The 17,513-nt window shown below is 31.9% G+C and overlaps 1 protein-coding gene across 3 annotated transcripts; it reads left to right on the forward strand.

Annotated features, from left to right (window-relative positions):
* Window positions 1-1,254: 1,254 nt before the first annotated feature.
* LOC132804169 (ribonuclease II, chloroplastic/mitochondrial) lies at window positions 1,255-9,695 on the forward strand. 3 transcript variants are annotated; one of them, XM_060818277.1, is made up of 14 exons: window positions 1,255-1,778; window positions 2,202-2,358; window positions 2,495-2,608; window positions 2,713-2,790; window positions 2,860-2,991; window positions 3,357-3,578; window positions 3,775-3,957; window positions 4,419-4,481; window positions 4,588-4,694; window positions 4,774-4,923; window positions 5,550-5,709; window positions 6,897-7,292; window positions 7,910-8,134; window positions 8,688-9,695. In XM_060818277.1, exons 1-14 carry the CDS (start codon window positions 1,510-1,512, stop codon window positions 8,802-8,804), a joined length of 2,373 nt encoding a protein of 790 aa, XP_060674260.1. In that variant the 5' UTR covers window positions 1,255-1,509; the 3' UTR covers window positions 8,805-9,695. The 3 variants fall into 3 exon arrangements, with proteins under 3 accessions (XP_060674260.1, XP_060674261.1, XP_060674262.1); XM_060818278.1 differs by having other exon boundaries at window positions 1,547-1,778; window positions 2,207-2,358; XM_060818279.1 differs by having other exon boundaries at window positions 1,649-1,778; window positions 2,177-2,358.
* The last annotated feature ends 7,818 nt before the right edge of the window (window positions 9,696-17,513 follow it).

Below are 17,513 nucleotides of genomic sequence, written 5' to 3' on the forward strand. Positions count from 1 at the left end.
TTCTTTTGCCACATTAACATTACTAGATCACCCTTTTATTTTATGCTGATAATCAAAGTAAGACAATTTTTTTTTTTTTTTTTTTTAATGATATGGTAAGTGCTATTTCAAAACATACAGTTTTTTTGAAAAATAAGAGGGTATAATAATGTTTTTTGAATGATGGGAATAAAACAAATGTTATACCAGAGATAAGACCAGTCTATTAAAATTTAGTTTCGTAAGTTTGCAAGATAGTATATATTACTAGTAAGCCTGTCAATTGCAATAAATATTATATATAACAACAAATAAGTTACATTATTCGAATTCACAATTTCTCTCCCATCGATAATTTTTTTTTTTTTTTTTTTCCCTACACAGCTTTTGAATCTCCTTGTTCTTCGAATGCTTATTCTAAACTTTCCAAAAATAATTTCAAATTTTCTATTTTATTATAATAAATAATTTATCATATCAATATAATTTGTAACAGATGCTTTACAAATATAGTGGAATTACCACTTGAAAATGCTAATTTCTTTATCAAAGTTTTTTTTTTTTTCCCTTCAATCTTTAAAGAAGGAAAAAAGTTATAATAAAAAAATAAAAGAAACGCTGAGTTTAGTTCTGTGAAAAAGCAAAAAAAAAAAAAAAGGAAAAGCAAAACAAAAACAAAAACAAGAACAAGAGCCAGTATCTCATGTGGAGTAAAGAAAGTAAGTCGAGGGAAAAAAAAACGCAGGAACGTTGGGGACCATTTCACATAACTAAAGAATAAAAAAGCAATAACAGACAAGAATGAAAAAATAAAATTTTTGAACAACAGTTTCAAACGAACGAAGGCACAGGCTCAAAAGGACCAGAGGCAGGAGAACAGAACACCCGAGGCCCCAGTCAAGAAGGCCCTGGCACGCGGCTAATAAGCCTGCAGGCCTGAAGGCCCGTAGACCTGAAGGTTCGAAGACCTGAGACCAGTAGACATGGAGGCCCGGAAAAGGAAGGCCCAAGGCCTTAAGAACAATAGGCCGAATGATTACTTACTCTTGGAAATTGGCAGCATTTTTCTGGGTAATTTCAGGACAACGAGACCAGTTGACATGGAGGCCTCAAGGCCCGTAGACCTGCAGGCCTGAAGGCTGTTAGATCTGGGACCAGTTGACATGGAGGCCCAGAAGAAAGAAGGCCCGAGACCTCAAGAACAATAGGCCGAACGGTTGTATACTTGGAAATGGGCAGATTTTTTATTTTTGGTGTTTTCCGGACAACGAGCCTATGACTACACGAGTAGGCACTAGTTATTATCATCAGGATTCAAGAAACTCATCAGGCTTTCTTGGTTTCCTTTCTCTCCAAGTCTCGTAATCCAAATCCTCAACTCCACAATTTCTCCATCGCAGAAAATAAGGGAACCAAAAAAAAAAAAAAAAAAAACAAAGAGTCTGGCTTTTTTCTCTTCTCTCATCAGTCTTTGCCTTCACTACGAATAACCATTGTTGAACCTCTCTGCTGCTCCAGCGGCAAGCAATCATGGCGGTTCGAGCCGTTAACAGCTGTTCAATCTTTCGCTCCACTTCCTCTCCTCAGCTCTCCTCCTTCCGATACTTTCCTTTCCATTTCAGAACCTTGCACTGGTGCTCTTACTCTCAGTTAGGGTTTTATTTCCCCGTATCTCGGACCAAAAAGCAGGTTTTTGGTCATGGCTGTCTTCGTAGTTACTCCGTTCAGAGTTTCGTGGATTCTGTCATGGAGGAGTTCAAAGCATTGCGCAGACGGAGGAGAGTCTGCGCTACCTCCAAGTATGTTTTCCTCGGTTTCTATCAAATTTTTCATGTAATCAATTGAAGAAGTTTGTGGAGGATTATGTCTACGTGCTGTTTGGTTGCTGGGAAGTTTTGGGAAGGAAAATGACTTTTTTTTCCCCGAGGATTTCATTACTCGGGACCTTAAATAGGCAAAACCTTTACACGTTAAATGGATGGCTGATTGTGTGAATTTTCAGATTTTAGTAGTGTGAACTTTGGTTCTTCTTTTGTTTGTTCTGCAAATTATATAAGAGAGAACGTGGTATTTTTACATTAGTTCTTATAGGCCTTTCCATGTTTATTTAAACGATAATCCAAGCTTGTCTCTATTTAATATTTCCCGAGCATTCAGTGATGTGTTTTGGTTTTATTTAATCTGCTTATGCATGTAGTATGATTATGTTTGTGGCTTCACAGAGCAGAAATGTTGACCAAAGAGATTCTAGAAGATAAACTTGTAAACCGAACGCTGCAGGAAGGATTGCTGCTGGAGTTCAAGAAGGATTCTGATAGGGTATTGCTTGCTGTTGCTCAGAGACCTGATGGCAAGAAGAATTGGATGGTCTCTGATCAGGTTCTAGTAGAAACAACTAATGCGGCATGTTGAATAGGTTGCTAGGTGTTGGAACTCATTTTTTCTTACATCATATGCAAACAAAATGATTATTCCCGTTGGTCTAATTATTTCTTGTATTTGTTTTCATGGACAGAATGGTGTAACGTCATCCATTAAACCCCAACAAATTACGTATATTGTTCCAGGTGTTGAGAACTTTGACCACACTGAAATTCCAGACTTCATTCAGAAAGCTCAGAATAATTTGGTTGGTTCTCCTGTAAAACTAGTAACAAATCTAAGTTCTTGCTTGCCTCTCTATGCAGTTCTATATGTTTCTAAGTATTGTCAATATATTTTGACTTGGTGCAGGATCCTACACTCCTAGAGTTTGCTTGGGTTGAGATTCTGGAAAAAAATCAGTCAGTTACAGCAGAAGAATTGGCTGAGGTACCATAGTTTCCAAAATTATGTAGAGATGTTGTTTTGCTCAGTCAATGACCTTGGCTCATTCTACAGATGATTTTTGGTAGCAAGGAGCCTCTTGAGAGCTATTGTGCGCATCTTTTGCTTTCAAAAGATGAAATATATTTCACCGTGCTAGAGACAAAAGGTTCGGTCTCTATATATGGGCCTCGACCTACTTTACAGGTATATGTTTTCAAAATATTTTGTTTTGTTGTTTCTTGAAAATGAATGGACTACTATCGTGCACTATCTTTCCGTGGGTTGGGAAAATATCTAAGTTCTCCTAATGTGTGACTCTGCTTGGAGTTAGGATGTGATTTATGTCAGTGATGTGTTGTTTTCCCTCTGTTTGCATTTTTTGATTGCCATGTGTTGGGTGTGTTGAACTGAAACCTGTTTGCTCTTACTCTTCGTCTTCCTCCAACACTGAGTTATATTATAAGCTTATTCAATTATGAATTGTTTTTGGAGCAATGATGATTCCTTAAAGCTCAATTTCATAGTTTCTTTCCAATAATAATATGGAAGCCTTTTGTTTGAAAAACTAGGTAGAGGAACTTTTACGCCGGAAACTCATGAAGGAGGCAGCTGAGGAAGAACTGCAGGAATTTGTACAACTACTGAAATCTGCTAAGGCAATGCCGTTAGATGCTAAGCCTCCCAAATCATCTTGGATTACCGAAGAAAAAATTAGAGACAAAATCAAGTCTCTTGAGGCTTATGCTATTGATGACTGCAGAAATGATGACCAAAAGAAAACTGCTGGAGCGGTAACTTACTATGCCTCAATTGACTTTGGAGAGTTTGTACTTGTTTGGCCATAAGTCTTATGGGTGATGGATATTACTTTTGCTTGGAAACTTCAACTGGAAGCAGAATATCTTATAATGTTGTCTGTGCATGCCAGTTGTTCTTTTTGAGATTCATGTTTATCAGCTATTATTTATAATTACACCTTTATCTCAGATCCTTAAAGCAATGGGGCTGGCTAAAACAGCATCATCAGCAGTAAATCTTCTCATGAATATTGGGTATTTTCCTGTACATGTCAACCTTGACCTATTAAAGTTGAACATCCCCACTGATCACTCAGATGAAGTTATAACAGCTGCAGAAAGTCTTCTGTCAGAGTCATCTGATAAAGATGAGGTCAGCCTACTGCTTTTCTGAAAAAAGTAACTTAATACTCAGATGATGGAAATTATTATTTAAGATTAGGTCTTTCAGAATTACCACTGGATTTCGGAACTGTAGTCAGCTATCACTTGAGGTGTTAAATTAAAAGGAGTGTACATAATAGTTTAAATTTTGGTTCTTTTTATTGATGTAAATTCTAAAAATTTAAATGGCTATCATATCTCATATGCATGGGAAATCTTATGCAAATTATGGATTCTGTGGCTAATGTGAAATAATGTAGTTGCATGGTTGTCAAAGAACTTCTTATGAAATGGACCCTAATTAAATGATCTTCAAGCAGTTCAGATCTTTTTGCTTCTTTTTCCAAATACACCCTAGAAGGGAAGCTGGAAACTGAATGATTAATGCTTTTACAATTGAACTCATCTTACCATGTGCTTATTACGTTTCGTGTTGTTCCATATGTTTAGATTGATAGAAAAGATCTTACTCACTTGAAGGTTTACGCCATTGATGTTGATGAAGCTGATGAGGTAAATTTAGGTTTCTATGGTATTCGTATTCTGCTTTCAAACGTTGCATGTTTTGCCACATCAACGCATGTGAAATGTCAAATATCTTACTGAGAGTAATTTCTAGCTTGATGATGCCCTGAGTGCAACAAGGCTTCAAGATGGACGCATAAAAGTTTGGATTCATGTTGCAGATCCAACAAGATTTGTTGATCCAGGAAGCATTGTAGACAGGTAGCTAGAAACACTATAACACATAAAGATAGGAATATTTTGAAGTTTCATGCACATCTGATATATCCATAATGTGTAGGGCGGCTATGAAAAGAGGTGTCTCAGTTTTCTTGCCCACTGCCACCTATCCTATGTTTCCAGAAAAGCTTGCCATGGAGGGTATGAGTTTAAAACAAGGAGAGATTTGCCAAGCTGTTACAGTATCTGTTGTGCTACATTCTGATGGCAGGTATGAAGTCAACCTTTTAGTTCATCCCTCAAACCCTGATCCCCGTCCCTTTCTGCCTGCAAAACTTTTTTGCAACAAAATAAAATTATGGTATGTCATTAGACTTTTAGAGTTTGTACCATCTATTATGGTCTTGAGACTTCCCACCTCATATAAGTTATAGTATAGTTGTGTTTAGAATTATCATGACTTTGTATTTTAAAATTTGAATGAATCCATTATTCCACAGTCTCTTAAAACAAATAACTGTTGTTTTCTTCTTAAACCATTTTTAAGTTAAGTTTGGATGCGGTGGTTTAATTGTTGATTTTCATGTGTTATCAGCACGTAAGTGTAAAATTTAAGATGACCAGGCAGATGTGTGGGCAGTTAAAACATTTTAGACTAACATTTAACTGGACTACTCGAGCATCTCAAATAGCAGTGGATTAAACTTTTGAAACATTTTAAGATTAACAGCCAAATAAGCAGATGCTTAAATATTTTATACAGCTAAATAAATAGATCATTCAACCATCTCAAATAGCAGGTTATATATCCCTTCAGAGTACCATAACTTATGATTTGTTACAATTATTTTCAAGTGCACTTCTTTACTGAACCTATTTACTCTTTGTGGCTTATAGTATCTCAGAGTATTCAGTTGAGAACTCAGTCATTAAACCAACCTATATGCTGACATATGAGAGTGCATCTGAGCTACTTCACTTGGATCTAGCAGAAGAAGCTGAACTGAAAATTCTGTCAGAGGCTGCCAAACTACGCTTACAATGGCGTCGCCAGCAGGTTGGTTTTAAAATAGATTCAGATTTAATATTCAAGTATTTGGTTTTTGTGATCTAAAATTCTAGCAAAGTTTCATCATTTTGATTTGATACTTTTCTGCCAGTTCATGATTGATTTGTATTTTCCTAGTCAAATTACTTCTCATGGACTTCAATATCCAGATTAACGAGGTCCTATTGGTCATATGGTTGACTGATAATCTTGATTTGTTAAGGAAAATTTAGAATATTGGCTTAAAGAAGATTATAACAGTTCCATTTGTTAACTATTTATCATCTAGGCTTGAATAAATAGCTGGGCTCATTTTCTAACAAGTTAAGCTGTTGGGATTGGACTTGAAAAATGCTGTTAGAACCTTATCGTCTAATCAGTCTTGTCTTGATATGTACAAAGGTTGATACGTACAAAGGTTGCTGATACGTATATATGTTGCATATATGAGAGCATCAAGTGTCTCCTTGCAACAAGAAACTTAGCCCCCTATTTTATTTTGTTTTAAGTAACCAACAATAAAAATTTTATTAAGAAAGCAAGTTTTAAAATACACCTAGATATGGGGGTTTCAATGAGTCTTAGCCCTCAAACTTACATTACAAGGATAAGTAAAATAAACTCTGGCTTACTAAATAAGTTATATTAATAATTAATAATAACATGAGATTCAATTTGGCTTCTAAAATAAAGCTATATATGTACAAATGATCATAAATAACATTATCTTATCCAGGTAAAAAGGGGTTATAGAAAGTATGCACCACATAAGCATGCGCTATACAATAAATATCTGATATATTTTTTACTTACCATTGCAAAAAGACTCAAAGCGGTGAAAATGCACTGTTAATCCTCTATTAGAGTATTGACTGCTGTAGCTGCAGTATTATTTAATTATGCATTAGACAAATGTTAAAACTGCAGTTTATAATATAATTTTGCAATTAGATGAATGTTAAATCTGCAATTTTGAAGGGAGATTTGGATAAAGAAATTTATATGGATTAACTTGAAGGTTGTAATTGTGCTTAATTATGATCACCATATTTTGATATATTTAGTAGTATTAGTACTTACTATTGAAAGTTATGCCATATTTTATTTAAAATGGAGAAGTTTGTGACAACTCATGATATATCTGTTTGCCTTCAGTTTTCTGGGACATTGAATTTTATATATATATGCATGTTTAGGGTGCAGTTGACACAGCCACATTAGAAACACGCATCAAAGTGGCTAATCCTGATGACCCAGAGCCTACAATTAATCTTTATGTTGAAAACCAAGCAGACCCTGCGATGAGACTTGTATCTGAGATGATGATACTCTGTGGAGAAGCTATGGCCACTTTTGGTTCTCACAATAATATTCCTTTACCCTACAGAGGACAGCCCCAATCAAATATTGACACGTCTGCATTTGCACATCTTCCAGAAGGACCTGTTAGAACTGCTGCCATAGTTAAAATAATGCGTGCTGCTGAAATTGATTTCAGGAATCCTATACGTCATGGAATTTTAGGGCTTCCTGGTTATGTTCAGTTTACATCTCCCATTCGTCGATATTTGGATCTTCTTGCACATTATCAGGTGAGTTCAATTCATTCATGATTACCCTTTTCTTTTTTTTTTCTTTTTTTTTGGTAATTCGTCCATTCATGAATACTCACTAGCTGAAATTTTGCACATTATCAGGTGAGTTCAATTCACTCATGATTAACCTTTTCTTTTCTTTTCTTTTCTTTTTTTTTATTTTTTTAATTTTTTATTTAGTATTTTTGGTTTTTGGTAATTCGTCCATTCATGAATACTTACTAGCTGAAATTTTGCTCTATGTTTGTAATCTTTAGCATCATTTATTAAATTTATTTGTTCTTTACTTGATTAAAAAGCTGAAGCCCATTCTTCTTAGGGCTCACCTTCAGCACATAGGACAAATAGTTTACGTGTTTATTCACTTTAATTTTTATATATTCTATACTTGTTCTCCTCAAGAGTTGTGTCTCAACTTTTGACCAAGGGTTTCGATTGAGCATTCTTTTCTTGATTTGAGGATCATGCTTGATTATTGAGATTGAAAAGAACCATATCGTGAGTTAAATATTGTGGATTAGCTATTTATATGCTGGTTTAAGTACCGTTTGCAACATATGTTGTTGATCTGATAATACTTACTGAAACACTTACTAATGTGCTTGCCTATGTAGGTTAAAGCATTCCTTAGAGGTGAATCTCTTCCTTTCACAGCTGGTCAGCTGGAAGGGATAGCATCTTTTATAAATATGCATGCTAGAATGGTGAGGAAGCTCTGCAGCAGTGGCCTTCGGTATTGGATAATAGAATTTCTGAGAACGCAACCGAAAGAAAAAAGATATCATGCACTGATTCTACGATTCATTAAAGATCGTAATGCAGCTTTATTGCTAGTGGAGGTAGATTATAGTTTCTCTGTATTCATTTCTTGAAGTTGTCCATTGCACTGTTGAGTCATGAAACTAACATGGATATTGTCTATGATTAAAAAAATAACAAACAAACAAACAAAGTTAGGTCATATAGCCAACTTGACATTGATCAGAAAATCAATCCTTGGTAAACCATCTTTCTTATGAAGCTGTTTCATACATCATTACACTGTAAAAGAAATTTTGGGTCATCTTATTTGGATTTGCCATTGATGAGAAGGCAATGAATTGCTGGAACACAAACTGGTGATAAAGCTATTAATAAAATATATCCCAATTTTAAGGCATTTTATTACTGGGAATATCTGTCCATAATTAAGCAAACTTCAATTAATTAACCTCTTAATTGCTTTTCATGCTTGTATTGAAAAAGTATTTATGCTCTCCATGCGGAAGTATCCATCTTTATTTGCTTTACAAAGATGTTAGTATTAGCAGTATTTTTCCAATGGTCTGGCCCTTATTTATGTATTTATTTGTTGCACTGATATTGACTGTCGGGTAAACTTTTTAAATGCAGGTTGGACTTCAAGCCTCTGCATGGGTGTCTGTAGCACAGGTTGGAGATGAAGTAGAGGTTCAAATAGAAGAAGCTCATCCACGAGATGATGTGCTTTATCTTAAGGAAGTTGTTTAAAGGATGCTGAGAGATATTTGTGCTTGGAACAAATCACCGGGTGCAATGATTTTGTGTAAGCATCGTCCTTTTCTCCACATCGGCTGCCGAGTCACTGTTTTGTGGGATGTTACGAGATCGCTCAAATCCTTGGCCACTGTATAAATGTTTTTGTGACAGAAAACCAATGCATCATCAAATGCAGTCTTTCAAGTGCTTTTGAAGCTCATAATTTGCAACAGATCAAATATCACTCACAATGGCATAAAAGGACATCCTTCGAAGTTTTCTCTGTCGAACAAGTGTCGACCGAACTATCCACTCAGATGTGCAGGAATTGCCTCCAAACTTCTACTTGGGGTAAAGCCTAGATCCAATAGGTTCTGTGTGGCAAATTGGCAGCCGAGTTCTTGAGGTATTGGTCAGAGAATACAATTCACTAAGCACTGGTCAGCTTGTTGATTCATAGCAGGATGCTAATTGTTCGACATTTTGGTAAGGCATGCATACAAAATTATTTAGCATACGATACAAGTAGACAAAATAATGCTACATCACTTGTGTTCAAGATTTAGTAAAAGCTTATATGATTGTAACTACATTTTACTATATAGGGAAAGTGGAAGTTTCGACCACCAAGTTGAAAAAACAGAATGTTGAAATCTCATAGGTATTGAATATCCTCCGTTATTTTCACGAGATTCTATTCACATGATTTTTAATGACAAAACATGGTTGGATATTTTGTCTAAGGGTTTTCACATGTTGTAAAAGAGCTAGCATTGAATGTAACATTTGGTGAAGGGGTTGTCTAATCATGCACAATGCATGTGGAGTGTACTCGCAATTAGTGTAGTAACATGACCCAAGTGCAACTTCTTTTTCATTTTTATGAAACCGACTCTTTTAGCCCTTTGAACGCCATGAAAGGTGGTTAAGCAAGTTATTGCGGTGGTTTTTCTGCAATTGGCTGTGTCCTTAAAAAGACTACCAAAGAAAGTGTGCGCTTAGATTGGGTGAGGATCCTCCAAGTGATTATTCCTTAATGGAAACTTTTTCTGCTCCTCCATTCTTGATAGATATTGCTTTTTTCCTTTGTTTATTTATTTTTAGATTATTCTGAGGAGTTGGAGTGACCATGAGGTTGGGTTGGGATGGTCTCTCCTGTACCCCCAACCATCTTTTACAAATTACTCCATCCCTGTGCTCCTACCTCACTTCTTTTGAAACAGAGTAGAGTGGGGATTTTCCAGCCGCATGGATCCTTCATTTTTCTCTGCCATAAAAAAATAATAATAATGATTACAAAATATTTAAATAAATGATTTTAAGATAAATTGACGTATTTTTTAAAATTTAAAACGGTTGTAGAAGAACTAGATTGAAAACTGGTAACTACTGAAATTATTGGCAATTGTCAGGGAAGGGTTTAAGATAATTGCAAGGGCCAACCTTCAAATTTTCAAATGAGCAAATTAATTTTTAAAGGACGAGCATGTAGCTGGTCAGTAAACTTTTCAGCTCTAGGTGATGATTTTTCCAAAGAGGTAGAGAATTTGTCACAAAACAGCACGATTTTGGCATTTTTTTATTAAATTGTTGTAGGAAAGATTATTGGCAAAATCAGCAGGGATTTTTTTTTTTTTTTTTTGTGAAATTAAAATCATCCGTTTAGTTTTGTTCAAGTACTTGAACTTCACATGTCACAGCCTGCCCATATTATATGTCATACTCCAAAAAATCCATATGTTAAATTCTTGTTGTAAATCACATCTAATAGTGACCCATGATTTAAAAAATGACCCTTTCCAACAAAAACAGATTGAAACAAGTTATATACAATCCAATGCCAAAATAAATGTTATTTACAGTGCAAACAATCAAACCAACCCCTTTATCTCCATTAAAATAATTTTCTGAATCCATCCTTATCTGTTTGTAATACAAGATATTATTTGAAACATACATAGATTTAAAATTTGTTATGCTTTGATTTTTATTTTTATTTTATAGGGACAACCTAATGACGAAGTCACGATTTCTTCTAACAAAATATAAAGTTTAATATTAAAAAATATATACACACACGCATATATATATATATATATATATATATATATATATATATATATATATATATATATATATATATATATATATAATTCAGATCTCTATAATTTTATCTTCTCCTTTTCATAGTTTCATGCCCAAATACTACTGTCTTCCCTAGAAATTAATTACTTTCCAATCTAAATAAGCAAACTTTCTTTAGCCTAGAAACATGAGCAAGTATTACATATTTATAATTATAGAGGCTGCATATAAATGGAATAATTCAAGCTATTTATAAATTATTGTAGCCTTAATGTTCCACTGGGAGCCAAGGGCTATATATATCTGTTCTTTTTTGGTGAATAGGCTTTATATGTCCATTATTATACCATCATATGCTGAAGGTTCACACCTTCATTTTTTTTTATCAAAAGCCAAAAAAAAAAAAAGGTTTTTATTAAATAAAATAACAAAAACAACAACAACAATAAGAAGAAGTAAAAACAATCTTGGTTAAGTGAGTTGAGGGCCTTTTGGATGCTGGGTTTCAAATGTGAAGATGACCTTTAAACTAAAGGGGGAATTGAGCTTTATTCCCAAATCCAAAAACATAGCTGATGAAACCCAGCATTATATTTTTATATGTGAAACCCAGTATCATATATGCGAAGAGAAAGACTGCATGTTTTATATTATATATATGTATATAGACATTTTCATATCCAAATATCAGGATGTGATAATTTATACACATACATAAAATAATCATCTTGTCAGAATATCAAAAACAACCAAAAATCTGGTTTTCCGGCACATCATGCATAACTTTCACGAATAATAATGTTGAATGGCAAAGCCATGCGACAACCAACTTTGTTGTCGACTCACCAGACCCAAAAAAAAAAAAAAAAAAAAAAAAAAGGGGGAACTTTAATGTCATCTTAATTAATTGCAGGGTATTGCTTTTTCCTTCTCTAAAAAATATATATATTGAAAATCGCTGCTGTTTTCTGGGTTTTTTCTATATAAAAATTATTTGTGCTTAATTTAACTCAAGCCAACAATATAATTTATTACCTATGTTGCTCTATCCTCTGGAAGTTACTAGTTAACAGCAATAAATAGTGGATTACTACAAATTAGACCTCTTTTTTTTGGTGGATGATGGAATAAAATTTCAAATCAAATGGGTCCATTCTAATATCTTCCTTCAGTGGCTGCAAAAAGAAGTCTAAAAATGAAAGGAACTTTGAATATTGCAATTTGGATACGGTTAGAAGTTGCCATGGGTATAGAAAAAACATTGATACATAGAATCAGCATCACCATAAAGGGTGGCCAACTGGTGAGGTTTCGTCTCTATACCTGGCCCTCCACCACCCAAAAAAATAATAATAATAATTAAAAAAAAATCTTATAATTTGGACAAATTTAGTGATGCGGAGAAGTGAAATAGATCACATGGAAACGTTTAAAAAATTTAAAATTTCAAACCAAAAAAGAAAAAAGTCCAAATGGGTGTCTATGTTTTTGGTAAAATTGTGCATGTTGATAGGCTTTCCATATTCACATCCACATGTTCTCGTATTGATCTTTCTTATCAGCCCATCCACACTTGTTCCTGGTTTCCATGACACCTCTCATGTGGGATGCTTTTTACTATTTCTTCTATCTTTATCACTGCAAATTTTACACCTTATCTGTTTACCATTTTAAGTTTTCTTCCTTGTTTTCTTTTTTTTTCCTTTTTTTTTTTTAGAGAGATATTTTAGAGAATCTTTTTATATATAATAACGATATGCTCAATATATTAGTGAAATAAATTTTTTTCAAAAAGTATATATATATATATATATATAGAGTTATGACTAATTTGATTTTTTAAGTATTTAGAATGAGGAAATAGATGGGATATAAAAGGTAAGATATGTACGTAGATCAAAATCAGTGAATTCAATTTTGAGACAAGCTATGAATTGACTGTTTATGTCGCGTTCGAGGTCTTCTTTCTAATTTATCCACATACATATATATAATTTATCATCAAGATTTTTTTGATAGGTTTTCTATTTAAATTTCATTTATTAGTTTTTAATTTTTAAAAAAATTAAAATTAAAAAAAAAATGAAAGTTGATAAATGAAAACATTCTGATCAAAAACTGATTGAAAATGCACTTTTGGGAAACTCTGAATACGCTAAAATCATGTAAAATTTTGTGGAAATGAAATTGAAAGCCTCATACGTACGTCAGAAGTACTACTACATGTAGCATGTGCCATGTGGCTGTATATTTAAATCCATTCATACATCCTCTTTTTGTTTAATATAATAAATGCCCAGTACCAGTTATCTGAAAACCTATTTCAAAATTAATAATGCACGAAAATAATACTAATAATAATAATAATAATAATAATAAAATAGTAAATGACGGTACATATGAGAAACTAATCTACGTACGGCTTCTCTTTCCGAATAAAAATAATTCATACATATATAAATCATGAGCACGGCACAGAGAATGAATAGGATTCAAGCAATATAATAAATAAGTGAAAAAAAAATAATCATCAAAAAGTCAAATTAGAGACGTACAAAAAAAAAAAAAAATACATTTTTCATCTAGACGTTCAAAGTCAGCAGGTGAAGCCAAGTATATTAATTCTATATTGTGGACATCAAATGCATGTTACTATATTCTGTGGGCATATAACATAAATATATATTTGAAGCAATATATAAGCATACATATGAAAATGTTTTATTGGAGGAATTCACCGGAGAAGAAGAGAGTTCATTCATATATGGAAGGAGATAGCAATTTACATATTTAATTATTATAAATGATTATCTCCTATGGTGAGCAACTTCTATACAGTAATGGGTCTGTGTGTGTATATATATATATATATATATAATCACCGCCAAGTTCAATTTTTTTTTTTCCTTTCGATTTTTTTTATTTTTTATTTTAATTGATGGATCAAATGAGAATCCATTTGGGCAACCAAGTGGTACGGAGGAAGTTAAACTTTTAAAGGTACCGTATAGTGTCTGAGTTTAAAAATATAAAATGGTACTTACTTAGAATGAAGCATATGCATATATATTATAAATAATGTGTATTATATATATAAGCATGTGACAGATCTGCTCCAATTCATGAAAAGTAAACAATATTCTGCTGCAAATCCACAGGAATACTTTTAACATTCCGTTTAGGCCGTTGAGTTGACCTACTCTTAGCTTTATTTGATTGCACAAATATTTAACCTATGAATTATAGTACTTAAATATAATTTATATTAAAAAATTAATTAATTAACAAAGTCATCCAATATTCATTGCCGACAAATTACATAAAATTGTTTATTGGCATATGTCGTCCTTATATATATATATATATATATATGCCCTTGCAGTTTGTCTTTTTTTGGCTCCTAAAAAAAGAATCATTTACCCTTTTATTTTATTCTGATTATAAAAATTGAGGTTTTGTTTTTGGTGTCTAAATAAAATAATTATAAAATAATTGCGGATTTATTTTATTTAGGAAAGCTAATATACTATACCGATTTGTCAACCAGATGATAATAGAACTTTTAGTTTAAATTAATTTGATAAAAAATTGATTGAATATAAACAAAACCCAATAAAATAATAGATTTAAAATATAATTTTCTGGTGATATAGATATAATATATAGTTAGAGAGCATCTTAGCAACTCGTTTTAATTAAAGTTTACAAGGGCCTAATGATTAGGGCTATCTTAGTGGAGTGCATTATGTTTCTTAAAACCCCCTAAACAGTCTTAAGGACCCAAGAGCTACAAGATTATTATATAATATAGCGTAGCATGTGAGAGTTTGAATTCCAATAAGTTGTTCGTTATCACCGTAGGCATGCAAAGTCAAATTCTATAGAGAGCTACATACAACTTGCCATATGAGACAAAATCATGATTTAATTTCGAAGCCTAAAAAGCAAATTTCGATTCTTTTCATTTATAAATTTTAATATCCTTTTTAAAGTGAGAAATTTATGGACTTTGTTTTTATGCACCAAAAATCCTATTATTCTAACTAATTTTTGTATAATATAAGCATGTGTTTGGAAGGAAGTGTTTTTGTTATAAATATTCATTTTTTATAGCATTTATTTTTGTAGCATTTTTATTAATAATTGTTTTTTTTTTTTAAAGTGATAGAATATTTGACCATGCATAATATAAAACACTTTTAAATTTACTTTTTAGTATTTTTGTATTTTAATTAATACATTTAATGCTTAGTTTTTTTAAAATTCTGAAATACTTATTTGGAGAAACATCAAATTTGTTGTTTTTCTTAACAGCACCTTTAGTTTTGGTTTTTTTTTTTTTTTTTTAAACTAAAAAAACATTTCTTAATTTTTTACCAAGCATGATTATAGGTTTTCGTTTTTTTCCTCTCAGTTAGAAACACTTATTGGAGCTTCAAAATTACTTTCAAACACGCCCTAAGCCATTCTACTTTGCAATCCTGATATATATGTCAAAACTTAAGTTTATCTAAATGCTCAAAATTATAGAAAATGGATTGAAAATGATTTTATATATTTGATCACTTATATAAATCACATCAAATTATGTTAATCATCACAGTTCATTAAAAAAAATTGTATTCTTCAGATATTTTATTAAACTAAACGTTGTTTTTCAAACAACTTGAATCCAAGTATATACGTTTCACATGAGATGTGGTAGATGTATATACGTTTCACATGAGATGTGGTAGATGTAAAAGAATTAAAGGAGCATATAGAAAATTAAAGATCAAGAGGAACATATAGCAAAATGAAGATCAAGAAAACCACAATTAAGCTTTTCAAAAAAAAAAAATATACAGTTCTTTTTTCCTAGATTTCAAATCCATACTATATATATAAAATGTTTTTATGGTGTAGATATTTATACTTTTTAACATGTTGACTCTTGCAAAAACAAAATTTTTTTAAAAAAATCGTAATTAATAATATAGACAAAAACAACAGTTTTTTAAAAATAATTATTTTCCTAGATGTTTATAAATAAATAAAAAAAAACAAGGACATCCACGTCATAAAATTACCACATACACGTATATACGTGTATTTGTGTATGTGTGTATATATAGGTAAGGAAAGGGTGAACTTGGTGGCACGTTCACATGTCTTGGCATGCAGTCCATGGGTCGGTGCTGTGCGGTTGAGGAACCCTTTTTCATTACTAGATGATGATGTGGCGGATTTGCTAGATCTGGTTGGTCGGTGAGTGGGACATCTTTTATGTTTACAACCCTTACGTGTCAAAAGTGCACCTACCTGTACTGACCCATATGACCACCTTTGATTTTAATGAATGTAAAGCAGCCTAAATTTATACATATCATTCAATTAATATGTGTGTGCATGAGATTGAGAATATTTGCAAAAATATTATTTGGTGCAATTGAAAGCAACACTTTTGGCCTCTAAAAGGAAACATCTCATGTGATTTCTAGATCTCCTTGAAAACCAAAAGTACTCAAACATTGTAAATTTCTTTAGTTTTTCACTTTGAAAACTAAATCTTTTTTTCTACTTAGGGTTACAACATATTTTTGAATTATATGTAAACCATTTCTATACTGAAAAGGAAAGAGTGGCATTTGAACTCATGATTTCAAAAATATAGAAGATATTGATATGAAATGCGTACTATTAAGCCAACTTCATTTATCAATTACCTCCCTTGAAAGTATATAATTCAAAAAAAGAAACTTTTTAATTTGTTTGGGTTTCTTGTTAGACTGTGATTTTCTTATTTTTTTATATTAGAGATATAAGAGTTCAAATTTGATATTATTATTCGAAAAAAATATAGTTACCATTGTATTTTTCTCTTTTAGAAACTTACGTTATGTGGTATATATATATTTTTTAAATAATATATGTATACAGCTAAATTTAAATCAATTTTTTAATATTAGTACTAATATTATGGTTTTAATTTTTAATTTTTAGATCGTATCAATGGATAATATTTAAACTGAAATTTATTAATCATCAAATTTCATCATGATTTATTTATTTTAAATAAGATTTTAGTATGTTATTAGATTCATATTTAATCATTTTTTAATTTTAAATTTTAACTTTTAATATAATTCAATAGTTAATTAAAAATATTAAAACTAGAAGACTATTTTGATGTGAACTTTATTATACATATGGAAATGTAGAAATAAGGAAAAAAAATAAGAAGTATAATTTTGATGCATAAAACTGGCACCCATATGCTCCACCTCATGCAAATGGAATTTAAAGAAAATTAGTTGTTTACAATAATGAATAATGAAATGATTCGATAACACAATTATGGAAAGCAGGTTACATCCTTATGAATGAAGCATAAGACAAGTTTAAGAAAACTATATTTTATAATACCCATCAATTGTTTATCCATTTAGAAAAAGTAATACAATTACATCATGAATAGAAAAAGAGGGTATTGTTTTACACCCAAAAAAAAAAAAAACAAAAAAAGAGCTCTTTACAAAAATAAATAAATAAATAAACAAGGAGGAGGAGAATTGTCAAAAAAGAAAAAGAGAGAGGAGGCAATTACTGAAGGCACATGGTGGTGGGTAAGTTTAAGGAGCTTGGGATATAAAGAGA

Source organism: Ziziphus jujuba, chromosome 6, assembly GCF_031755915.1.
Source record: "Ziziphus jujuba cultivar Dongzao chromosome 6, ASM3175591v1".
In the NCBI taxonomy this organism is placed as follows: domain Eukaryota; kingdom Viridiplantae; phylum Streptophyta; class Magnoliopsida; order Rosales; family Rhamnaceae; genus Ziziphus; species Ziziphus jujuba.